The 22,827-nt window shown below is 41.4% G+C and overlaps 2 protein-coding genes across 3 annotated transcripts; both read left to right on the forward strand.

Moving 5' to 3' along the window:
• The first annotated feature begins 61 nt into the window (after positions 1–61).
• LOC147798287 (neurotrypsin-like) lies at positions 62–3,062 on the forward strand. Its single transcript, XM_087139952.1, has 3 exons — positions 62–362; positions 1,778–2,110; positions 2,707–3,062. Exons 1-3 carry the CDS (start codon positions 260–262, stop codon positions 3,060–3,062), a joined length of 792 nt encoding a protein of 263 aa, XP_086996078.1. The 5' UTR covers positions 62–259.
• Positions 3,063–3,293: 231 nt separating this feature from the next.
• LOC110978050 (adhesion G protein-coupled receptor G7-like) lies at positions 3,294–12,831 on the forward strand. 2 transcript variants are annotated; one of them, XM_087139738.1, is made up of 15 exons: positions 3,294–3,839; positions 4,559–4,903; positions 5,111–5,356; positions 5,795–5,923; positions 6,929–7,056; positions 7,161–7,304; positions 7,608–8,007; positions 8,166–8,359; positions 8,795–8,959; positions 9,045–9,160; positions 9,723–9,822; positions 10,226–10,391; positions 10,983–11,049; positions 11,894–12,167; positions 12,431–12,831. In XM_087139738.1, exons 1-15 carry the CDS (start codon positions 3,728–3,730, stop codon positions 12,653–12,655), a joined length of 2,811 nt encoding a protein of 936 aa, XP_086995864.1. In that variant the 5' UTR covers positions 3,294–3,727; the 3' UTR covers positions 12,656–12,831. The 2 variants fall into 2 exon arrangements, with proteins under 2 accessions (XP_086995864.1, XP_086995865.1); XM_087139739.1 differs by having other exon boundaries at positions 11,894–12,067.
• Positions 12,832–22,827: the final 9,996 nt, after the last annotated feature.

The following is a 22,827-nucleotide window of genomic DNA, read 5'->3' on the forward strand; positions in this document are numbered from 1 at the left end:
TGAGAATTTAGAAGAATATTCTTATTCTTCAGTGTAACTGAATGTTTTATCAACAGAAAGCAACTTTCCTGTTCGGCTTGTTGATGGCTCATCTAACACAGATGGTGTTGTCGAGATTTTCTTTAATGACCGCTGGGGTAAAGTCTGTTCTTACGGCTGGGACTCAGCAGACGCCAGCGTCGTATGTCGACAACTAGGTTTCCACGGTCTCAATGTGTCTGTAATTTACAACAGACAGAGTCAAACTGTGGATTACTTGATGAATGTTGATTGCACAGGTGATGAGGCCAAATTAGCTGACTGTGGCTACAATGGATGGAATGCCCACTGCTTCAAGTATGCAGGTGTTATGTGCCAAATGGGTGAGATGCTTTTGTGTTGTCCATTCTGAAGCGGAAATGTGTCACTAACATCAATGGTCGTTGTTTTCACGAAGTGACAAAAAACCTCACAATCTTGCCAAACAGAAAATCCGGGATAAACGCGTTTGAAAATACTGACTTTTAAAATACAAATTTCCTATCACTTTGTGACGGATTGAAGAATTTTTCACAAAGTCGTGAAATGTAAGACTTCGAAATGCTAATCCATACTTAGTAGCAGATATAGTGTTTTGATTATAGAATTATTCATTCATAAAGACTAATATTTTTTTCCTCTCTTCGTGAAAAAGAAAAACCCGGAGGTCCTTTTTTTTCCTGTTGCATTATACACACTTGTTGTCACTTCGCGAAAAAAAATACGCGCTTGAAGAAAAATGCTACATTTCGTTTAAAGCCTGGTCGTTTGTAACGTAGACGTCAAGACTCAGACAGTCGCGGAAGAGACTAGCCCAGGCTGGACGTCGTCTACATTGCATTGCGACTATAACGTCCTCCTATTGTGCGAAATTGTTTTCAACGGTTTTCTCAAATTGTTACCTAACGGAGACAGCTCAAATTTCGGTCACAAGTGTCTTGTATCCCGAATTCCATTAATGCTGTGTTGAAATTACTAAATACGCCCACAGACAACATATTTTGCAGGAAATTCTGCGAAACTCCTCGTTTCCGTCGCATTTCGTAAACGACCTACGTTCGTGTAAAAGTACGCATTTGTGCATGCGCGTAATGGCCTCCAAGCTTGTTCGGCCCACATTCTGTCAGTTGTGTTGTCTAGAGCTAGGTCTAGGTCTACGCACCATTGAAAATGCATGGAGACGCGCAGACAGCAGACCTAGCCGTAGCTTTCGAAGCCCTTTTCGGACACTGCCTTATCTGCGACTTCTTCACGCCCCAGCTCTTCCGCGCATGCGTAAGGTTCAGTCGGTACTACGCATTTCGCGCATGTGCAAGTACGCGTACCAGACGAACGTTCATCATTCGCACGCATGGGTACACACACAGACTCATGCAGGGATTGTGTAAAATTGTCTGTGTCTCTATTCAGCGTGACTTTCTGTTCACGTGTTACTTCGTGAAAACAGAAGAAACACAGAGACTAAGCTTTTTGTTAGTTGTTTGTTTACAGTTACTAGGAAAGTAAACAACACTTTGCCTTGAAACTCTGCTTATTTGTTCTTTGGATCAAAGGAAGTAAAATGGTAAGAAAAGCTCAAGATTGAAAATGTCGATTTTCTGGATATTTTCACTTCTTGAAAACAGCGATTTTCAGAATTTTGCTTGTTTTGTAGTATTACTTTAATCCCAGTGCTATGAAATCTTTGACCATCCAATTTCTTTTCCCCCAATCAAATTTGGGTTCCAGACTACACCTTGTCTTGCTTGTTTCCCCACAGCTGCCAAAGAGTACCCAGTCCGGCTTATTGGCGGGAATTCAAGCACAGAGGGTATTGTAGAAATACTCTTCAATGGCCAATGGGTGAATGTCTCTAGCAACGAGTGGGACGATGCCGCTGCCGGTGTCGTGTGCCGACAGCTTGGCCTACATGGCCCGAGCAAAGCTGTCATTTACTTGCACACTCCATCGTCAATGCAAGGGAGCGATGGTGTGTTTCTGGAAGACGTCAGGTGCAACGGTGATGAACAAAGACTTGCTGACTGCTTTTATGCTCGTTGGGGCATTGAGCAGTTCTTTTCCAATGAACGTCTAGGAGTCATTTGCTCAACAGGTTGGTTCCACCATATTCGTGCAAAACTATTTGAATCTGAGCACGGTCCGTTATAAACAGAGGCGTGCAACTGCACGTGGCACCAGAGTGAAAATATGTGATACGATTATGGATTGTTCTCGACTTTTCTAGAAGAAACTTGCAACCACGTGACACGCTTTGTTCAGGAGTTTCAATTTACTTGCTTTGTTTTGACGAACTAGTTTTTTATGTACCACTTTTAAAGAGAAAAGAAACACATGCAGAAATTTCGATCAGAATTAGTATCTCCTTTCTTGGCTTCTGAGATGAAAGAAATCAATTATATGTATGTGTACTTCAGTTTTCCGCGCTAAAATTGAAGCTCGGAAGCTTGAGATGGTTACATAATTACCTCCACCGTAGGCTCTCTGAATGTCTGTTTTTCTCTCATAAGTCGAAGTTGTCTAGCCCATAGTACTTGGTAGGATTTTCACTTTTTTCAAGGTGCAGTTAAGCAGGGAACTCATGTGCATCACTGCAGCAGTATAGGTCTACTGAAACGGATGCATGAAACGTAAAGTGACGCCAACATTTTGGGCTTTCTTTCCACCCAACGTAAAATTTGTTTCTCGCAGAACATTACAGCGTGTTCCCGATTCGGTTGATTGGCGGCCTAACTCCTAAGTCTGGTCTGATCCAGTTGTTCTACCTCAACCAGTGGGGTGTAGTTTGCGATGAAAACTGGAGTGAGGCAGAGGCTAAAGTTGTTTGCCGACAGCTCGGTTTCGAAGGGCACAGCTTGCCAACAGTGAACTCTGTCAGCTGGCAGTCCGACTCCGACCCAGTATACCAGACCAGCTTTCACTGCTTGGGTGACGAGGAGAGCCTGACTAGTTGCATGAGAAACAGTGGCAAACATCGGTCCTCAGTGTTTTGTTACCAGAAAATAGGAGTAGTCTGTCAAGAATCCGGTAAAAAGGGACCTTGGTAAAAATCACTTTATCTCACACGAGCTCCAAAATTGGTAGACAACACCACCGAGGAACGTTGTCGCCTCGGTGGTCGTGTTTAAAATAGGAGTCATTACAAACCATTTGGTAATCACTGAATTGAGACAACCACAGCTTATTTCCATTTCTATTTCTGTTTTATCAAAGAAGGATTGGCAAAAATCAAATTGGGTGATAATAAACTTTTATAAGAGAGTGTGACAACCATCATGTTACATTTTCCCAGCACTTTGTCATCTCAGGGTTCAGAAATTGACATAAATCAAGTCTTTATGGGATTTTATATGTACAGTGGAACATAAAGGCCAGTGATGCTGAAATTTATTGCTCTCAGTATACCGACTTTCAATATTACAGCAGAGGTCGTGATTTGATCCTTGAAACTTGATATTTGCTAATATAATTTTTTTTGCATGATTAAATTGCAGTTGATTTTTACCCCATTCGTCTTGCCGGGGGTCTGTCTTACGAAGCGGGACGACTAGAAGTGTATTTCCAAGGATACTGGGGAATAATACAAGATTGCTCAGATACCAACAACTGGGGCATTGAGGAGGCTAATGTCGCTTGCAATCAGCTTGGATTTAACGGTGCACGCGCCTCCGTCTTTCATAGCATATACGGAGACGGAACCGGTCTAATCCTCATGGAAAGTGTGGACTGTTCCGGTAACGAGACTCAGCTGGCCGATTGTTCTTTTCCTGGCTGGGGAAACCGACAGCTTTTGTGCCACAATATAATTGGTGTCATATGCAAGGGTACTTGGAACATTGATAATATTGTAGAGTTGACGGAATTTGTTGTAGTAATGGAACCAGAGTATCTTACAAGTATAGGCCTATTTGGAAATACAACTCAGACACCTGAAACAACCACGTCTCACAGTCATTTTAATGGTTTGAGGAAAGTCTGAGTTCATATTCTGTCTAAAGACAACTCCATTGTTAAACTAAAAAAACCGAAATCGGCTACCCGTCATTAAATGTCACAATATAATGACGCCTATAATAGTAATATTGTTTTTCCTGATATTTTACACTGTTCGACACTGTGTGCTTTATCAATCATTGGTAGGACACGTTGAAGTGAGCGCATTAGAACGACACTTCATTATTGGGAGAAAATTAATTTTCCAAACTACATGTAACTTTCTCGTCTGGAATCAATACAAAAAAGGCCTTTCAAATTAAGGACTTCATTTTTGTGTGTGTGTCCGTTGCGCCATAATGACGGCCAAGCTTTTGTTAATAATAAGACTGGCATGCTTTCAATCAGCCATTTTGGGGAAGAAAACTAACTTATTAATGGTGCAGGGTATTTTGATCAGAAGTCAATCTTTACTCAGTTATGAATGCCATGATGCATTTTTGTCTGTGGCTTTTATTTTTGCATACGTAACTCCCTAGATCATAAACAAAATCAGTATAAATAATATAAATAATCATTTTTATCTTATCCTTGTTCTGCCAATACACAGAGAATTTCGAAGTGTTTGGTGGCACTTGCCCTCCCCCTGAAGCAGTGCCACGCCCCAACGGACAGCCCACCATTGACGTCATCGCTCCTCTAGGCCAATCAGTGGCCTCTGTGTTCTGGACCAAGCCGACATTAGTTCTTCCTTTAAACCATTCTACGGAATCGTCGCGATGCGTTCCGGCTGACGCAGACAGCAGTCCATACCCCTGCCAGAGCGGTAGTTCCTTCAACATTACCTCCCAGTTTGCCATCAGTCATGGCAGAGATACAGCAGTGCAATATGTTGTAACTGACTTGGATGAGGTTGATTCCAACTTCAAATGTACCTTCTTTGTGTCCGTCCGAGGTAATTTCGTATATATGTACATGAATGATGGGTAAGAGAACTGCATGAGGACTTTGATATTAGGCGAGGATTTAAAAAGAGGGACTACTCACCCGTGAAGACTTTATCACCATCATTTAAAAAAACATAGATTTCAGTCCAGACTTTACAAGGTTGAGCTGTTCATAAGTACAGTTTACATGTTCCGTATATTTTTCTTCAAAACAGATGACGAAAAGCCAACGATCACATGTCCAGATAACATAACCAAAGTGGCTGAATATGGTTTCCAATACATCACAGCAAACTGGACGGAGCCAGTGGGAACAGACAATTCCGACATCGTGTCCACCATATCCAATGTCCCCCACAGTCCTCCTATTCAGCTCGGCTTCGGCATTCATGTCTTCACCTATACTGCTACCGACGGCTCCCTGAACACCAATTTCTGCACATTTGCAGTCACGGTCAAAAGTAAGTTGCCTTACATGCAGCCAATCTCTCCTGCTCTTGACTTGTTATTCAGGTTTGTCGTAATTAAAGGGCATGCGCAGAAAGAAGCGCGTGGTTGCGTTGCAGACAGTTTTTGGTGTTGAAACTACCACTGCAAATGGATAATTGGTGTTTGAGATCGGCCTCGCCCCGTCGTTCTTGTTGATATACCAGCATGGTTTCACATTTCAACACCAGTTATGAAGCAACACCAATCGGAATATGCTTGACATTGATACACAATATTCCCTGGATTGTATTCTTGGTTGTTCGTCAACTTATATTTTTTTCAAGTCATGGCCGTGTAGTAGAGCACTGGTCCCATGTTTTCCTTGGCTTATTCGTGCTTGAATCATATACAGTTATGGTGCGTCGATCTGTGCTTTAAGATCACTTTGTTTCTCACTATTGTGTTCATAGAGATGAAAGTAGGATCTTGTCCAAGTGATGTTACATCGGATGCTACCCATGGTCTGCTCACTTGGCCAGTCACTGAGGCAGGGTCACACGCCGAGTCCTACCAAAGATGCCCTATCTACACAGAAAAAGGTTAATAGAATAATATATATATGCGCAGCGCTGTTTTTGAAGCCATAAACGTAACGAGGGCAGGCTATTCCCGTCCTGTTTACACATTTTAATTACTTAACTGTAATTGATCCTGTAGGCCTAATGTGTCATGAAAGCTTGCTGACTGAAGTGCAACAAAGCATTGGGTGCAAGTTCAATCATTCTGAGGAAACCAAAGCGGATCCAGAGTCAGTGTTTGGGGAGGACCAATTTTGTTTTCCAATGGGGAGGTATAAACTTGGGGGCTTTTACACAAAATTGAAGCAACAGAAATGAAATAGTTCCCAAACCATTGCCTTTCTCTCATTATTTTTCACACTAAACGAAACCTTCTTTTCTCGGTTAGGACCCTCTTTGCCCCCCAACATCCTCCTTTGAAACCGGCATCATACGCAGACTATAATGCAAAAAGAAGAAGAATATTTGGTGGAGATATAAGCAATTGTACCAAGAAGCCTGCACACTATATGCAACGTCTGATTTGTGCAGAAAAAATTCTTGCGACAGTTCTTGCCAGTGAGTCGAAATTGACTTTAACGGTGTTGAAGCCATCTTAGAAAGAAATCTGTCGGAAGCTGCTAATATTGGTCAGTGGCCATTGGCTGATCCATTAGTAGTTAATCCAAGATACAAGAGTTTGTCAGAGGTTCAAAACTGACAAGGTATTTTACTGCAATTTGAAAGACGCTCGAGTCCTTGTTTCATCGTTTCCTCGGGGCTTCAAGGTTGTCGATTACAGAGTCAGATATGTTGTCTGTTTTTTTCCGAATGCACAATAATTGCTGCCGACTTGTTGGTCAATAATAAAGGTAAAGCTTTCTTGAAGTGTCGGTTACGCATGTATGTCATCGACGTCTGTAGTGTTCATAAACTGTCCAAAAATCAGTTACATATATTTTTAACAGATGGTTAAAAAAAAGCTGGAACTCACCCTTTCATAAAGATCCTTCAGTGGACTTGATTCTGTTTGGTTTTGTTTTCCAGCTGGTTGGGCAAAAGCCGTCAGACACTGCACATTTGATAATTTAGCCAGCAGTGCAACCTGGGAAGCGCCTCAAATTCTAAGTTGCGGAGAGAACAGGAGCAGAGTGACTGTAGAAGATGTTGCGCAGGTATGTTGTTTGTTTGGGTCCAAAAACAGTTCACTGGTCATGCTCAAAGAAATCGGTGTTACATTTGAGTAAAGTCACCAATTTTACCATTTTCTTGCTGTCAGATTCCAATTAGTCGACACAATGTCTTGGAAGTAGCCAAATTTCTGGCGGAGAAGTCCTACAAGGATTGGTCAACGCAGCGAATTGACGCAGTGGTTGAGATCCTGAACAACATCACACGTTTAGGCCCTGATGGAGAACCAAATGTAATGATTAAAATGGCAGCTTTCCTTTTTTCCCTGGAAGCCTCCTTGGGGACGCCGTGGTTGTTATAAGTATTTACCGAAAAAATTGAATTGCAACCAAAATGACGGATAAATAACTCCACTTTCGGATTTTATTATCTGAAACTTTTCCACATAACACGATGATCAAGATTTTAAACAATGTAAATATAAAATACAGGCAGTACATTTTCATCAAAACACACAGGCCTACAAGGTTCTATCTCCCGACAAAGGATCAATTTTCCACTTTCACATTGAGAATATTTCCTTTTTATTGTGCAGGTAACCAATGCAGTTATCGATACCGTGGATAATATTGCAAAAGCCTTGGCAACCTTCGAACAATCTCAGTACCTTAGTAAGGAAAGTCTGGTCTCAATGTTGCGGACAGTTCAGAAACACGTGTCTGCAACGCTTGCACGGAAGGGCGTGGTCCACATTCAGAAAGATTCCATCCACGTTGAAGCAGTCAGCGCCAACTTATCTTGGGCGAGGAATGGTCTGAGCTTCATCTTGGAGGACGGGCTTACCTCTGAGCAACGAGGGTCAACACAAGCGGGCCGCAGTAGGCTGGTGGGATCAGAGGTCAGAGTTTATGGCGGTGAGGTACTGCAAAGTCACAGTGTGAGGGCAGCAGTAACATTGCCGGGGAACATGGTGAAAAGGTTACCTGAAAGAGACGGTATGTAAATGTGTGTCGTCTTTTAAAATGTCGTTCTAAAAGTTAATTGTAACTAATTGCTCTCACTTTCGCTGTTTGCTGTTGTGCTTCTGGGTGACATCACTGTCAGAGTCAGATCTCTTTTAAGTATGTCCTCCGTTTCTAAATATTTTCCATAGGAAACACCTCACTTCCACATATGAATGTAAGTTTCATCATCTACGCTGATGACACTATGTTTCCATCAGCCTTTGTGAAAGGTTCACAGTCCGGGAACCAATCTGCAGTCGTGGTACCAGGCCCTGTGATCTCATTGGCCGTGGAGGACGTTACACTTGTAAATCTGTCAGAGCCAGTTGTTATAGAGTTCGAGGTAATTAAGTAATGTTTTATTACACATTAACTTTTATAACTAAATCTGTATTCAAATTAAATATTTGTTAAGGAATTTGTTGCTAGCATTGTGTAAAATTAAATAACATGAATTTCTGTTCTTTTTTATGAGTTTGAATTCACGATTTTGCTATTTGTGATAATTGCAGACCTAGGATTACTTTGTTCATTAAAGGATCATTCGATGCATGTCAACGTGTCGATGTCCTCTTGTTTGTCTTCTTTTGATATGTAGGCCCAAAGATTAAAAAGCCTTTAAAAGAAGAACGGTCATACATAAATTGAAGATGCTTGATCTTCGATGCATTTCCTCTAGTGTTCTTGTTCTTATACATAGGACAGAAACTTTAAGAGCTGCTGGTTAGCATCTGTTCGTGGGCTTTGATACACTTTATTTTCCACGAACGATTCACAGACTGTAGCAAGTAGCAGCACTGAGTCGGCGACATGCGTCTTCTGGGACTTCACTCTAGAGGGTGGCGTCGGTGATTGGTCGAGTATCGGTTGCGAGTTTCAGGGACTGACCAATGGAAGATACACATGCCTCTGCAATCACGAGGCCATCTTTGCCGTACTCGTGGTAAGGGCTGTGTTTGGGTAACTGATTGAAACACTCCGATTGAATTGATCGCACACTTTTAAACCAATGACTGATTTGTCAACAGGAGTTAGGCGAGGAATTTCAGACGAATCGTGGCAGCCTTGATCTGATTGCTCAGATAAGCTGTATTGGATCAACAAGTACCTATCTGATTGTAATTATCGCGTATCTCTTTCTAAGGTAAGAATTCGACTTTGAGTGGTAGAGTCTATACGATGATATTCCGTGTACACACAAAAATAGGACAATATCCTCTCTATGAACGTAAACATACAAGTGCTTTGATTTAAACCTATACCGATATGGAAATTCAAATCACTGATGACCACTTAGCGTCCATACTTGTTTTCAGGGACTTGTTTGTCTTGTTTTTTTTTTTTGTTTGTTTAACGACCTACCCTTCCTCAAGGCCAAGACGTGAGAACCATAGATAATAAAAGAGACACCACCCTGTGCATGAAGGAAATTGTTCCACTGCCCCTTACTTTTCTCATTTCAACTCATACATAGGCAGCCGACTTCTCTTGAAAAACTAGTCCATATCCAGAGTTGTCGCACAAAATGCCGCTCATGCAAGTTCGGCTGACCGTAATGGTTAGCAGCAATTTTTATCTCACCGCGTCCGAAAGCGGTTTCAAGAGCTACAAGAGGCCGAAGACTCAGACCTTGCTCAATGTAGCATAATAGGATGCAGCCTCCGTCAGTTTGATTAGATTTGATATTCATGGTTCCTTTCCCACAGAAAAGCGCGGGCCGGTAAAGCAGGTCACGTGTTTCTGCAGTTCCTCTTCTCTCTGCTGATGATCTATGCAGTGTTTTTAGCTGGTGTCGATCATGCACGGGTAAGTCTCACAACACTTCTTCTTTAAACGCCAATCCTTGAAGATAAATTACCGCACTGAAATGACAGGTGCTGAACTATCCGCCTCAAACAGAAGCACCCTCTCATCGGTTGAAAAGTGCCATTTGAGAGGGAGTGTTCATTTTGCTGGTAGCGATGCGATCCCATAATGCGTGCCTTTCATAGTCGTTCGTGAATCAGCGAAGTTCAGTTCTAACCAAAGGAGCCTCCGTTGCTAAAAAAAAGAGAAACTGCTCTTTCTCTCGGTCCAGCTCGAAGCTCATACATTCCACTTGGTGTCCACTTGTTTAATAGATTACGTAAGGCAAGGACATCGTTTGGAGTCATGTTTTCGACCTTAATCTCGTTTTGCCGTTTTGATCGGTTTCACCTCACTTTCTCAGCATTTGAGATCTGGTTGCGTGGTTGTTGCTGCCCTGCTGCATTACTTACCCCTAGCCACGTTGATGTGGACAGCCGTTGAGGTCAGACATATCTACAACAGCATGCTGCATGGTTCCTCAACAGACAGTTCCTCGTGTGTTATCCTCACAAGCCTTGTGGCTTGGGGTATGTATCTATTTTTGAATGGTCTTTGGGAGTTAGACTGTGTAGAATGTACGCATATGTACATGTACATGTATTTAGGCCGCATTTATATGTGTGCGAGTTTGGGGCACTTCCCCTTCCCATCTCTTTCCCCATATCCGTCTGCTGCACAGACACTCGGCAACTTAGGGTCTACACATCCGGACTTGAGGGCGCTGCCAACACATAATTATAGGGAAAAGCGCCTTTCGATTTGGGGGGCTCACGGGGTGGACACTCGAGTGTCTGGGATATAGGTCCTCGCCAAACAATGTAATCTTTAAGCATTGTCGCTCTCCTGTGCAATGGGGATATCCTTCAAGATATCAAGGAAAATGAACCGTGGTGTTATCGATTCTTAACCAATAGATTTTCGTAATCTGTACATTACCTTGGTGTTCCCATAACGCGGCATTTCTAACAATTTGTAGCTCGATGACTTTGTACTGCAGTTTATTGGGCAAAGTAGAGAGTCTTTACATCCAATCACTCCTGAACTCACAAATCAGTCAATTAGCCAATTGCGAAACCTTCGTTTTTCAACTCAGTGATTAATTATATTTCTACACCCAGCCTCTCCCTTGATAGTGACTGGCATAACAGTGACCTTGGCGTTGGATCATTACGGAAGTGTGGATAGGTGAGTAGACTGTGCAACTTTGCAACCACAGACGGACATGTCAATTGGAGCATTGCCCATAATGGGAGACATTAAAAAAGAAAACTCGTCACTGTTAAAGGTCAGCACCGAGGCTAAAAACTCATCTAGCGAGTTTAAAGAAGCCATTAATGCAGTGTCACCACAGTTGTGAACAGGTGCAATCGTTAAATGCCTCTGCCGCCATACTGTGACTCATCAAAATGCAGGTGGCTGTCAAGTTTATTAAAGGGTGCACTTGTGAGTATGGTGCAAAGGGACGGGGGCGTCCGTGGGTGTTGAGTTGTATTCCTGTATTTTAATGATCTGGATCAGGTTTAATTGGCTTCCCAGGGATGCATTTTCTTCGATTGTTCATTTTAACTTATTTCATTTGAAGAACATAGGTCGGTGCTTTCGTGTGTTCGCACGACTGTAGCGTTGATGTTGGTGTTCTGGTTAGTAACACAAGGAGTAATTTATAATTCTTAGCTACCCTTTTCTTCCTTGACAAAAAGTTTATGCAAGGATACCGTAAGTCATCACAGCGTCTGATAAGGGCGACGAGGTTGCACGATCGCGATAGTACATGTACACTGTATATGCAAGCTTTCTGTCGTGAAATGAAATGGTCTATAGTCTACTTTCTAGGCAAACACTCGGAAGTCACACAAGCAGTCCTCTTATCGTCTATATAATATGTTGCTACTTTTGCTGGAGAAATATTGTTTTCAGGGGGTCGTTTGTTCCAGCAAATAGGTTCAAACATGCGCACATTCTCTGCTACCACTTCACTCTCGCAAGCAGGCTGCATACTGCTAATATCGTCCATATTTACATTCGCCAGCTGCCTTCTGGTTCCTGGCCTTCCGTTGTACCTTGGATTTCTCGTCCCTGTTGGTCTCATCTTGACCCACAACACAATTACCACCATTGCTGCTGTGAAAGTCAACTTCTGCAGTGCCGAAGATGGACTGCCAAGCTCGCAAGTTGTCGCACGCCTCATCTGCGGCACTTTGACGTGGGTCCTCTTTCTAGCCATCTTGTGCTTTGGGTTTCTGTTGATTTACAGTACACGCTCTGTATTCAGTATCGTCTTCTCTGCTTTGAACTTTGCAGAGGTGAGGACATCTCATTTTTAGGCTTTGGGAATTTCCATGGTTGATGTTGCATACTACTTTGAAATTTGGTGCAAATAAAAACAAAGATAATTAATCGCCCAATACATGATTATTACCAAATCCAAGGCACTGTAGTAATATGTCAATTTGATCTAATTAAAAGAATCGAATACCGAATGGCATCAATGGAAAGGAAGCCACATGGCTTCAATGTGTGGTAGGTTTGAAATGAAACGAACCTATTTCCTGTGTTCAAAATTCAGATCGTCGTCGTCTGTACTCTGGCTTGTGTGCACAGGACTAAGGAAACACCAATATCGGGCACTCAGAAAGGTCCTCAAGAGGGAAGCAAGGAAGAGGATGAAGAAGACAAAGACTTCTGTAGTGAAGAAGAGACGCCCTCAAGCCTGTCAAATGCAGTGAAGTCAGTGGATTGTCAGGGTACCAGGGTGACGTCTCACACTGAGATAGCCCTGGAGGAAATCTAGATGACTGTTCACTAAAACAATTTTAAATGTTGAATCAGTTTTGATTCACACCAATGAAAATTACATGCATGTGGCGTTTGTAGATTGAATCTAGAAAGAAAATCAGCACAAGATTATAGACAGCTTTTAAAAATGGGAATTCAATCAAATAAACGGAGACGAGGGATACACGTAAATAGAAAGGTCCCAGGAATTGTCATTAGTGCGTGATGGAAAGGTTTGGTTTGACAAGGGATAGAGACAGTACTGACAACTCATGTATAAGTGAGCTTCCAACCCGACTACCCATCGCGATAAGCAAACAAGTCTTTTCAAGCGAAATGCCGCATTTGAAACCTGAAAGTATATCATCGTATCCGCTTCGAGCAGAAGCACCCAGTCATCGGTTGAAAAATTAAGAGCCACGTCGGTCGGAGGTGTTCAATTTGTTGGCAGCGATACAACCGTGACGCGTGCATGCATTTCCTAGTCGTTTGTGAACCAGCGAAGTTCAGTTCCGACAAAGGAGCCTCCGAAGCCTGCTGAGAAAATAGAGCCCTCTCTTGGTCCAGCCTGAGGCCCATAATTTGAGCCATTCTAATAAGCAATGTTCAATCTCGATATCGCGTTGCCAACATGAGTGTTGTATGGAATTTTTCCGCGGGAAGCAAACCCATTTTCCTGGGAAATTTCCGTGAGAAGCACTCGTCGGCTGAAAAAATAGGGGGGGGTTCAGTTTTGAGGGATTTTCCAGCAAATTAGTGAGTTTTATTCCCGTTCAGCTCTATTTTTCATACTTTCCCTTTTCGTCATGTTCCTTTACTTGGTTTTCGGGTTTTTTTTCTATTGGGAGCACCCCCTTGCCCCCTTAGCGAGGCTCATGTCTGCAAAAGGTATTTCTGCATTCCAATCGCCAGACCCCCATATAGCAAGCTTAGACCAAAGCGCAGTCTGGTCAAACATTCAACCACTAACCTCATACCCTCTGGTGAGCACTGCATTATTTTTAAATTTTCCCCCCAAGGTCTATTATGTTTGTGCAGCCGCTGATAATGTCCATGAAATAAACGAGACGTACGTAGTAGGTGTGCCTGTATGTTCTTGAACCAGCGGAGGACATGAGCAGCCACCGTTGATCGGAAAATTGCGCCCTCTCTTGGTCCTGCTTGGTGTGGACTGTACAATTTGTGACCAGTGACTTTACAAAGGTACCTCTGTTTTCACGTATCAATAGCAGTAAAATTTGCATATTAATGTTCCGTACTTTTAACATCACTTAATCATAAATTGAAAGATTTCTATGAACAATATGATGTAGGCCTATAACAAGCATGAAAAATTTCAAATCCTATATACTTTAGAATTGTTGTATTCCTAACCGTACTGTTTCATAATCAATCACTAAGCTTTAGTTCTGGATAATCTAAAACACGAGTATTCATGAACAGGAACCATACTAATGTTTCATGTACGTGATTGTAGAGTATTTTAGTACTGTAATACAACTGTGCTACATACACGTGGTGTAGTTTTAAATTCTTGCCACATTAGCCCTGTCAACTCTCGATGCATAACAATTAAGAGCTGCACAATTCTGTTTGCCAATCACTGCACTGGTTCACTGCACAGAATGACTGACTTTTATGTATATTTGCGTAATACGGGTGATTCACAATATTAGCGCGCCTCTAAGAGTTTGCAACGCGTCCTCCAATCCCAATGCGCGAAATCTGTCGACCCTTTCCAAAAGTGCATTGGGCACGGACGTATATAAAAAAAACCTGGACTTGCAACGCCTTTGTATGAAAAAGAAGCCAACCAGCGGCCATTTTACCGAGCCGAATACAGAGGCGTGGGTTGGATCCGTTCTAGTGACGTCAGGAAGAACAAAGGCGGGCATTGCTAGGAAAGCTTTGTATTCGGCTCGGTAAAATGGCCGCGAGTGGATTCAATGACTCTGTAAGCTGATTAGGGGCATTGCAAGTCCAGATTTTACTATACACGTCCGTGGCATTGGGTCGACAGATTTCGCGCAGTGCGGTCCATGAGCAGAAAACTTTCCCAATGCATGCAAATAAATATTTATCACACATTCCACGAGCTATGCTGCACCGTATCAAAAATAACATAAAAACCGAAAATAAAATATGTGCAGCGCTTTCGATTTTGTTTCAAACACAGGTGTTCTGTATTCACAAATGGCAACTGTTGTCTTTCATTTCAATGTAGTATCTACGTATTCATGTAGAGGCGCATGGGTGTAATTTCCTGATCTCTCTTGTCATGAAAAGAGCTGTAAAACATCCAGAGAACGTCTTTCTTTTTATACTGTGAGTTTACCCCTTCAACGAAATACATTTGGAACACCGTATACAGTGCTATCCGTGTGCTTCAAAATTCACGAGCTTACTTGTTTGCCAAGAGAGTGTCGTTTTCGATATCCCAAAGTCCCAATTTTACGCGTCAATGTATTTTTGGATATTTAAGCACGATAAAAGGATCAACTCTGGACAGTTACATAACATAAACACTGCGTGTGCAAATGATTTACGTTTTGGCGTCTTCCAAGGCCTGGTGAAACCTGTACGAAGCCTACACGCAGAAGAAAAATCTTTCAGTTTGCGATTGCGGTTTTGTTACTCCAGTCTTGGGTCAAAGTGCGTATGAGTTAGGTGACAGTAAGAACATGATATCCACATCCCCACGATTTCCAGCACAGATTTACGTCACTGCGCAGATGCAAATATTAAACGTGGGCCTTCGGCAGCCGGTAGCCGAATCCAAAAAGACTTTCTTGTTTCAACCGGCCGCAACCAGCTATTCATATAAAATGATTTACGTTTTGGCGTCTTCTATGGCCATTGGTTGAAATAACGCATGTCATTTAAAAACATAAAGCTGCATGCGACGACGACTCGCCATAGGCCTACTCTCCTCTTCAGTACTCTCCCTGGGATACATTTGAATGTGTCTGACTCTGGTGAGCTGAACATGGGATAAATCTGCACAGGGATCATTAACCATGTGTGCAAATCATTCCAGCATGCCTCTATTTCTGATGTAGATATCTCAATTTTGGAATGAAAATGTTGACTTTACATGTCCAAAATTAAAGATGTCTTTAATTTTAGACTGTATGGTGCATCGCACGATAAATAAGGAATACTTGGGTTCATAAGCAGTAGAAGTATACAAGTGAAAGTGCGTAAGAGGATAGCGATGGAAATTTAAATATGAGTTGTAAAACTGTAGTAACAACCTTCTGTTTAAAGCTGAATACAAAGGCAGAATTGGTTTTTATTTCATTATAGCTACAACAAGTGTTTATACTCCATGGAGTTTCTTCAGTTTCGGGTTGGTTAAGGATTTTATCATTCTATTACGACACGCCTTCGAGGTTACATTTTCACCGACCTTAAGCCTTACTTCTATTTACCTTTTGAAGGATACAATGATCGAATTAAAGATTTTGAATTGCAAGGTTGTTTATCTGTATTTTTCTCTGTTAGAGTGAATCTATTTGAAAATTTAAACTGTTCTGGGCTGTATTCATGCTTGGTAATTGTTGTTCTAGTTTGTAATAATTTCTTTGTATTATTCTGTTCTTAATGCAAGGCTGTCTCATTTTGGTTTGTATGATGAACTTTGAGTGCGGTGTCGGTGGCTGTTAAGTTTTCCTTACTGTCATTATGACATTAAATGGTGGCTCCGATGGAATTTTTGGTAGAAACCTCCAAAATGCATTTTTGTATCTTAATTAACCTTATTTATGAACAAAAGTGTGATGTTATTCCTGGAATAGGGCCTCAGTGTTAGATCAGCTAGTGAACAAAAATCCTGCATTTTTTATTTGATGGCTAAATTGTCTCTTCTTTGGTAACACGTTGCTATGCAAGTACATAGCAATAAGCAAAGTATCAAACATTTCTCGGAAAAGTTGTCAGTAAATGAATTCAGGATTCACAATTTTTGCAAAAAAGAAAACAAAAAATGCACCGAACCGTGCCTTCCGTGGACGACATATTCGAACAACGTCCTCAGTTGTAGCATGGATAATTTTAAAATGTTTTAAAAAGTACACATTTCCAGTGCATTTAACCTAACAGGGGTGTCATATAAGTTCCATACGTTGGGGAGGGGTGTAAGTTAGCAGTTGTGTTACTTCAGAATCCCAGATATTCGATGGAGTGATTGTTCACTTCTGTTCTCGAATTTTATTCAGTTTCTATGTTAGATTCAATCGGGAATTTTTCTATTCTTCTCTACCTATTTGCAATTTATATTTTCACCAGTCTTACGCATCCCGTGTAGCAGCTAGAGTTAGAAATTGGATATTGATGAAGACGCCTTCCTCCTGTAGAGGAGCAACACCATAGAAGGAAGGAGCCCAATTTGTTCTTCTTTGCGACAAAAAATGAAGTGTCTTTCCTTCAATGTTTATGACTAATTTGACCGGGGAACTCGGGGAAATACTTAAAAGCAAAGCTAATTCTCTTAGAATTGGTTGACTTTTACATGTAAATTTATGTGTAATAGGTTAATTGTCAAGTGTGTAGTGACTAAAACCTGACGTATAACAATCTCTAGTGAGAAACGTATCAGACAGTGCACTGCAGTAGGTGTGATATGTACAGCAGCTTTACTTCATGATCAAGGAGTGATAAAGGATTTTGTAGTAGCATTTAATCGGAAATACTTGTAGAAACTGTACATTTCAAGATAACTTTGAGTGTTTCTGTATAATACCGAGGTATGCAGATATTAATCGTTGACTTTATGTATCTTTAATTGTAGATAATATTGCAATTGTTGCTTACAGCCTTCTCTTAATTGATACCTTTTCATGCAGATTATCCATGGAATTAAAATGCTACCAAGGGCTGTATATTCTTGCAAAACAGGTTACCGTGTCAATCCTTACCGTGTCATTTGATTGGTTCATAAATTCATGATATCTTATAGTATCATACACAACTGTTTAGTAAATTACTAGACATACATATCAAGAGAAAAAAGTTAAACATCTAAAGAATCGATAGTCAGCAAACTCACTGGGCTAGACTTGACCTAACATGCGCCATCGAAAACATGTCAAAATCATATGCAAATCATGAGGAATCATGCTTTGGGTGGGAGTCGATTCTGACTCGAGGGGGACTTGTATAATCTCGATTATACTACAGGTAAGTACACTTGCATAAATCAACAATTGTGCTGCGCCTCCTTCGGTTCCGAATCAACTTGCGATTTTGAAGCTGCTTTAAGGAGGATGTCGGCCATGGCGATTCTGTCGATGGACAAAAATACCGAAAAGGAATCACCTGGAATTCAATCCAATTGTTTTCTCATTTGAAACTTCGGAGTTTCTTGTATGGAGCATGTATTTAATGAGATTGAGCACTGGCTGGAATCCCCCGGTCTTTCTGAAGGACAAAAATCGTAGAGATGAATTGGCCAGGAGTGTTTTCTACCCTGATCCCTGCCCCCTTATGGATCATTTCTGAATGTCCTTGGTACAGATTTGATGTTCGTGATTGCTCATTTTGATTACTAAGTGCTGTGCTTGGATTTGGAAGAATTCGATTATGTACCCCGACACGCTCTGCATACAAGATCCATGGATCGTTTGTCAGGTTTCCTATTCTGAAATGCGATTTAGGATATTTCCTCCATAACAAAGCCCCAAAATCGAGGCAGAATCGAGTTCTCCTATCTTTTGACCAAGTTTAGTGGCCAAAATTGCTGCGGTTTTCCTTTTCCCCAGTTTTAGAAAAACTTTCCCCATACCAAACTAGAATACTGCATCCCCAAACCTAACTCTCACATCCACCCGAAGAGACAAATTGCAAGCGCTGCCTCCGAAATCCAACTCATAATAGCATACTCCTTTGCTTTACACAACGCTGGGATTTTCGAATGTTTCATTCCAGGTTCATTTTAGGTTGAAAGTACAATTTCACCAGTGATACCAGGGAGATGTTTTTTCAGTGAGGTATATTTGGGAGTGCACGGGAGACGTGTCCCCCTGGAGCGGATGTCCGTTCCCCCCAGATACCAAGATTTCGAAGTGCAAAATATACACAGCCTTTTACCAGTCGTTAGTTTCATTGGCTTTCAGTGTCCCTTGAAAAAGTCCTCCCCGGCAATTTCTCCCTAGTCACGCCACTGGGTTTTTGGTTCGAGACACGCAGGAGATATATCTTAGAACTCCGTAAAGTCCGGTTCCCAGCCCATGGATTCAGGTGGGGGTTGAAAACCAAACCTGCACGCGGATCTGACAACAGTGTTGTTCTTGGGCTTATAAAAGAATTAACAAACTTTTTTGGCTTCCCAAGTATTTATTCCTTCAGATATTTTGGCACGATAAAGGAACTATTGAGACACCTTTATGCTGTCAACACTGATGAATCATACACGAAGCCTAGAAAGACGTAACCTTTCAGTTTTCAACGAGTTTTGTTACTTCCCTCTTTGAAAGCGTGAGTAAACAAAACTATCAGTTCGACGACAGAAAGAACGTACTGACTACACAACCTACATACTCTATCAATTTCGATAACGACACTGTAGCATTTGTTTTAGAATTAGATCTACTTGTGAGTTCACATGGTTTTGTGACATTACAGAGAGACCATGGCCTCTTCTGTGTTTGCAGTCTTTGTATGTATTTTTTTAATCTCGTCTGCATCATCACAACCTGAGAATATCGCTCTGGTTCCACGGAGCCAGAGTGTGAATGAGGGTGGAACTGCGACATTCACTTGTCACTCCAACGTTTTCGTTGATTGCCTAGATGTTAAAATTTACTGGAAGGGGCTCTTGCATGACAGTACAATCGACCTGCAATTGGCAAGGTGCAATGAAGTTTCCAATTCATCTCTTGTCGGAAAATACACAGTGTACTTGAATCGTACTGATAATGGAACGATTTACACGCTTGAAGTCGACAGTGTTTCTTCAGCTGACAAAGGAAATTACTCCTGTTATGCAATAACACCGGATTCTACCGTCATCTATTCTAATACTGCTGCACTAATAGTGACTACTCAATTCATGTGTGAAACATTCCCGAACGTATCTTCTGAAGTTACTCAAGGCAAAGGCCTTATCGTAGGTGATGAGGGAGAATTTGACTGTACGACTATGCCCAATCCAGGCCCATCCACGTCTCTATGGCTCATGAAGGGAGCAGACAACCAGACCATCCCCCTTAATACCACAGGAAGATTCCAAGTGTCAGATAATCGACTGATCATCTCTCCGCTCGTGACCTCAGACAACCAGTCCCTACTGAGATGCACTGTCAAGTTCCACACGAACTGTGGACAGTGGAGTCCATGGCATCAGATCTTGATGGTTCCACGCTCACTTAATGTAGCATTGGCGAGCATTACGTACGAGCCGACGCGACTTCCCACCATTCCATCGTCAATCTCAACTCAGACTTTTACAGATACATATCTTCATCAGTCTGTGGTACCATTGTGGGGGATTATTTGTGGCATCCTCGCCGTGTTATTCTTCATAACTACCGTCGTTGCCGTAGCCGCCTGCTTACGTAAGACCAGAAAGCCACCAAGAAATGGTCAGTACACTGTTCATGGACAACAAGGAACTCGAGAGTTACCAAAAACTAGACCTTTGCCCTCTGCCCCAACTGAGACAAAATCTCGTCTGTATTGTCACACGATCAGTTCATCAAGAATCGGTCAAGCAGACCCAGAGGGCATTTATTACTCAGAAATTCCTCTCAAAAGCCTAAGGCGTACGAGACGGGAAGAAGAGTCTCGGGGCAAACAATCAAAATCAGAGTCTCAGAGTGACCAGTCTGTTAGATGCGAGTTTCCGCGTAAAACAGGCGGTGAGCCGAGAGGTATGGCTCCAAAAAGCATCCAAGGGGAGGCAGAAGATACGTACCTAATACCAAATAAGAAGGGCATCACGAGGTCAGGATCAGTTAACTCGAAAGGAAGCGTCGTGGTTTCTTTTTAATAACCACTGTTTCTTCACAATCTATCAGGCTTTGGAACATGTTCAGTTGCTATCTGTATTAGGCCTCTAACTGACAATCAAAATAGTATGGCCCAGGGGTTGGGGGAAAAGACTGGCAGAATGCAATGGGCTTACAGAAAGAATTCTCTTTAAAGAAATTTACTTTATAACGGGTTTGCATATTGTACTCACCACAAAAAAGACATAAACAAAATTAATGTCGATTTCCCCTGCTAGTAAGCAATAAGCAAGATGTCAAACCTTTCTCGGAAATATTGTCAGTAAATGAATTCAGGGTTAACATTTTTAGCAAAAAACAAAACAAAACAAAACAAAAAACATGCACTGAACCATGCCTTCCCTGGACGACATGTTCGAACAATGTCCTCAGTTATCTAGGAAAGCAAGGATAATTTTAGATGTACACATTTCCAATGCATTTAATAGTTAAGCTATCATTTTGTGACTTCATGGTCAAGGAGTGAAGAGATTTTATAGTAACACTTAATTGAAATACTTGTGGAAACTCTGTACATGTTAAGATCATTTTGAGTGTTTCTGTATAATATCAAAGTATGCAGATATCTGTGCAGTTATCTTTAATTGTAGATAATACTGCAATGGTTGCTTACATCCTTCACTTTATTAATACTTTTCAGGCAGATTATCCATGGAATTAAAACATTACCAAGGGCTGTATATTCTTGCAAAACAGGTTACCGTGTAAATCCAAATTGACTGCTTCATAGACTTATAAATCACCAACGATTTGCTTTTTCATGTTGATGGCGTCTCATAATTTGGATCCTAAAATGAATAATACAATGATTTTTATTAGAATCACTTTTTATTCATGTCTAAACATGACATGTGTGTGCTGGTGTAGGGAGGCAGGGAGAAATTCATAATTCTTAGCAATCCCTGTTCTTCCTTGACAAACAAGTTTGTGAAAGGATTAGTCAATTCCCAACGCCTTAGGCAAAGTTGTAATATGACTAGAGTAAATCACTCAATTCGAGTCCGACTCGAGTCACAAGCATTGCTGACCCGACTTGACTTGAGCCCCGACGGATAAATGACTCGACTCAACTCGACTCACTGCAAGCAAATGACTCGACTCGAGTCCATCATCAGATGACCCACTCGAAAGAAAGTTAATAAGACTCAAATACTTCTTTGCTAAAAATATTTGCAGTCATTTACAGTGTCGGTTTACGATGTTCATGACATGCGTTGTGATCATCAAGACTAAGATGTGATATGACCCATGTAGAACCCTGAGGTAAATTTTTAAAAATACCGAAAATGACTTTCTGTATTGTCTTAACAGTTTTGTGTTCAAATATCGGTCACTCCAATAAGTCTTTTGGGAGTTAAATTTGGATAAAAAAGGTACAGGTATTGCACATAAACATCACAATTTGAATTTCCCAGATTAAAGTCAATGTTGCTGTACCTCGTGACTCGGAGCGAGCTTTTGCATTGCGACCACCATCTCTGGAATGGACTGGTTCCTTTGTGCCCTTCTTATCCATTGAAAACAGTCAGTGGTTCAAGGCGTCCTACATAAATACACGTATAAGCAAAACCTTACCCAGAATTACGAGGTATAGCAACAGTGTCTTTAGTATGGAAAATTTAAATCATCTTCATGTGAATTTAAAGAACTCAGTGTACTACCAGATTTTATTCAACTTTAACTCGCAAATGGATATTGACTCGAGTTAAATACTTGACTCGACTCAACTTTTTTGCTTGTTTTTTGTATACTTTATGCTGTTACTTTTGATGAAGAGATCGTTGATTATGCAAGGTACTTACCTGCTGCATAATCGAGATTATGCAAGTCCTCCGGAGGTGAGAATCAAGTTCTGAAGGCCCTTCAGGGCGCTCTCACCAGTTTTAACAAACAAAATCCCTTTTCCCGCCAAACCACGTGACCTCTGACCTCTTTGAAAGTACTGCAAGAACAATATGGCTGGGTCGTGTCCCTATGACTTGCCAGAAGAGAAAGTGGAAGGGTGGGAAAGTCCTACAATGTAGACCTATTAGAGTAATAATTCTAAAACCCATATCTTGGGTAACATTTCTTAAAAACATGTAAATAAAGAAAGAACTGAAACCCTGTCACAAGTAAAACAATTCTTCCAGAACGTTCCGATTGGAACACTATTGTTTGGTAAATTACTAGTAATACACAT

The sequence above is a fragment of the Acanthaster planci genome, linkage group LG08, assembly GCF_054643075.1.
Source record: "Acanthaster planci isolate LZ-2023a linkage group LG08, COTS_SCS, whole genome shotgun sequence".
Taxonomy (NCBI): Eukaryota; Metazoa; Echinodermata; class Asteroidea; order Valvatida; family Acanthasteridae; genus Acanthaster; species Acanthaster planci.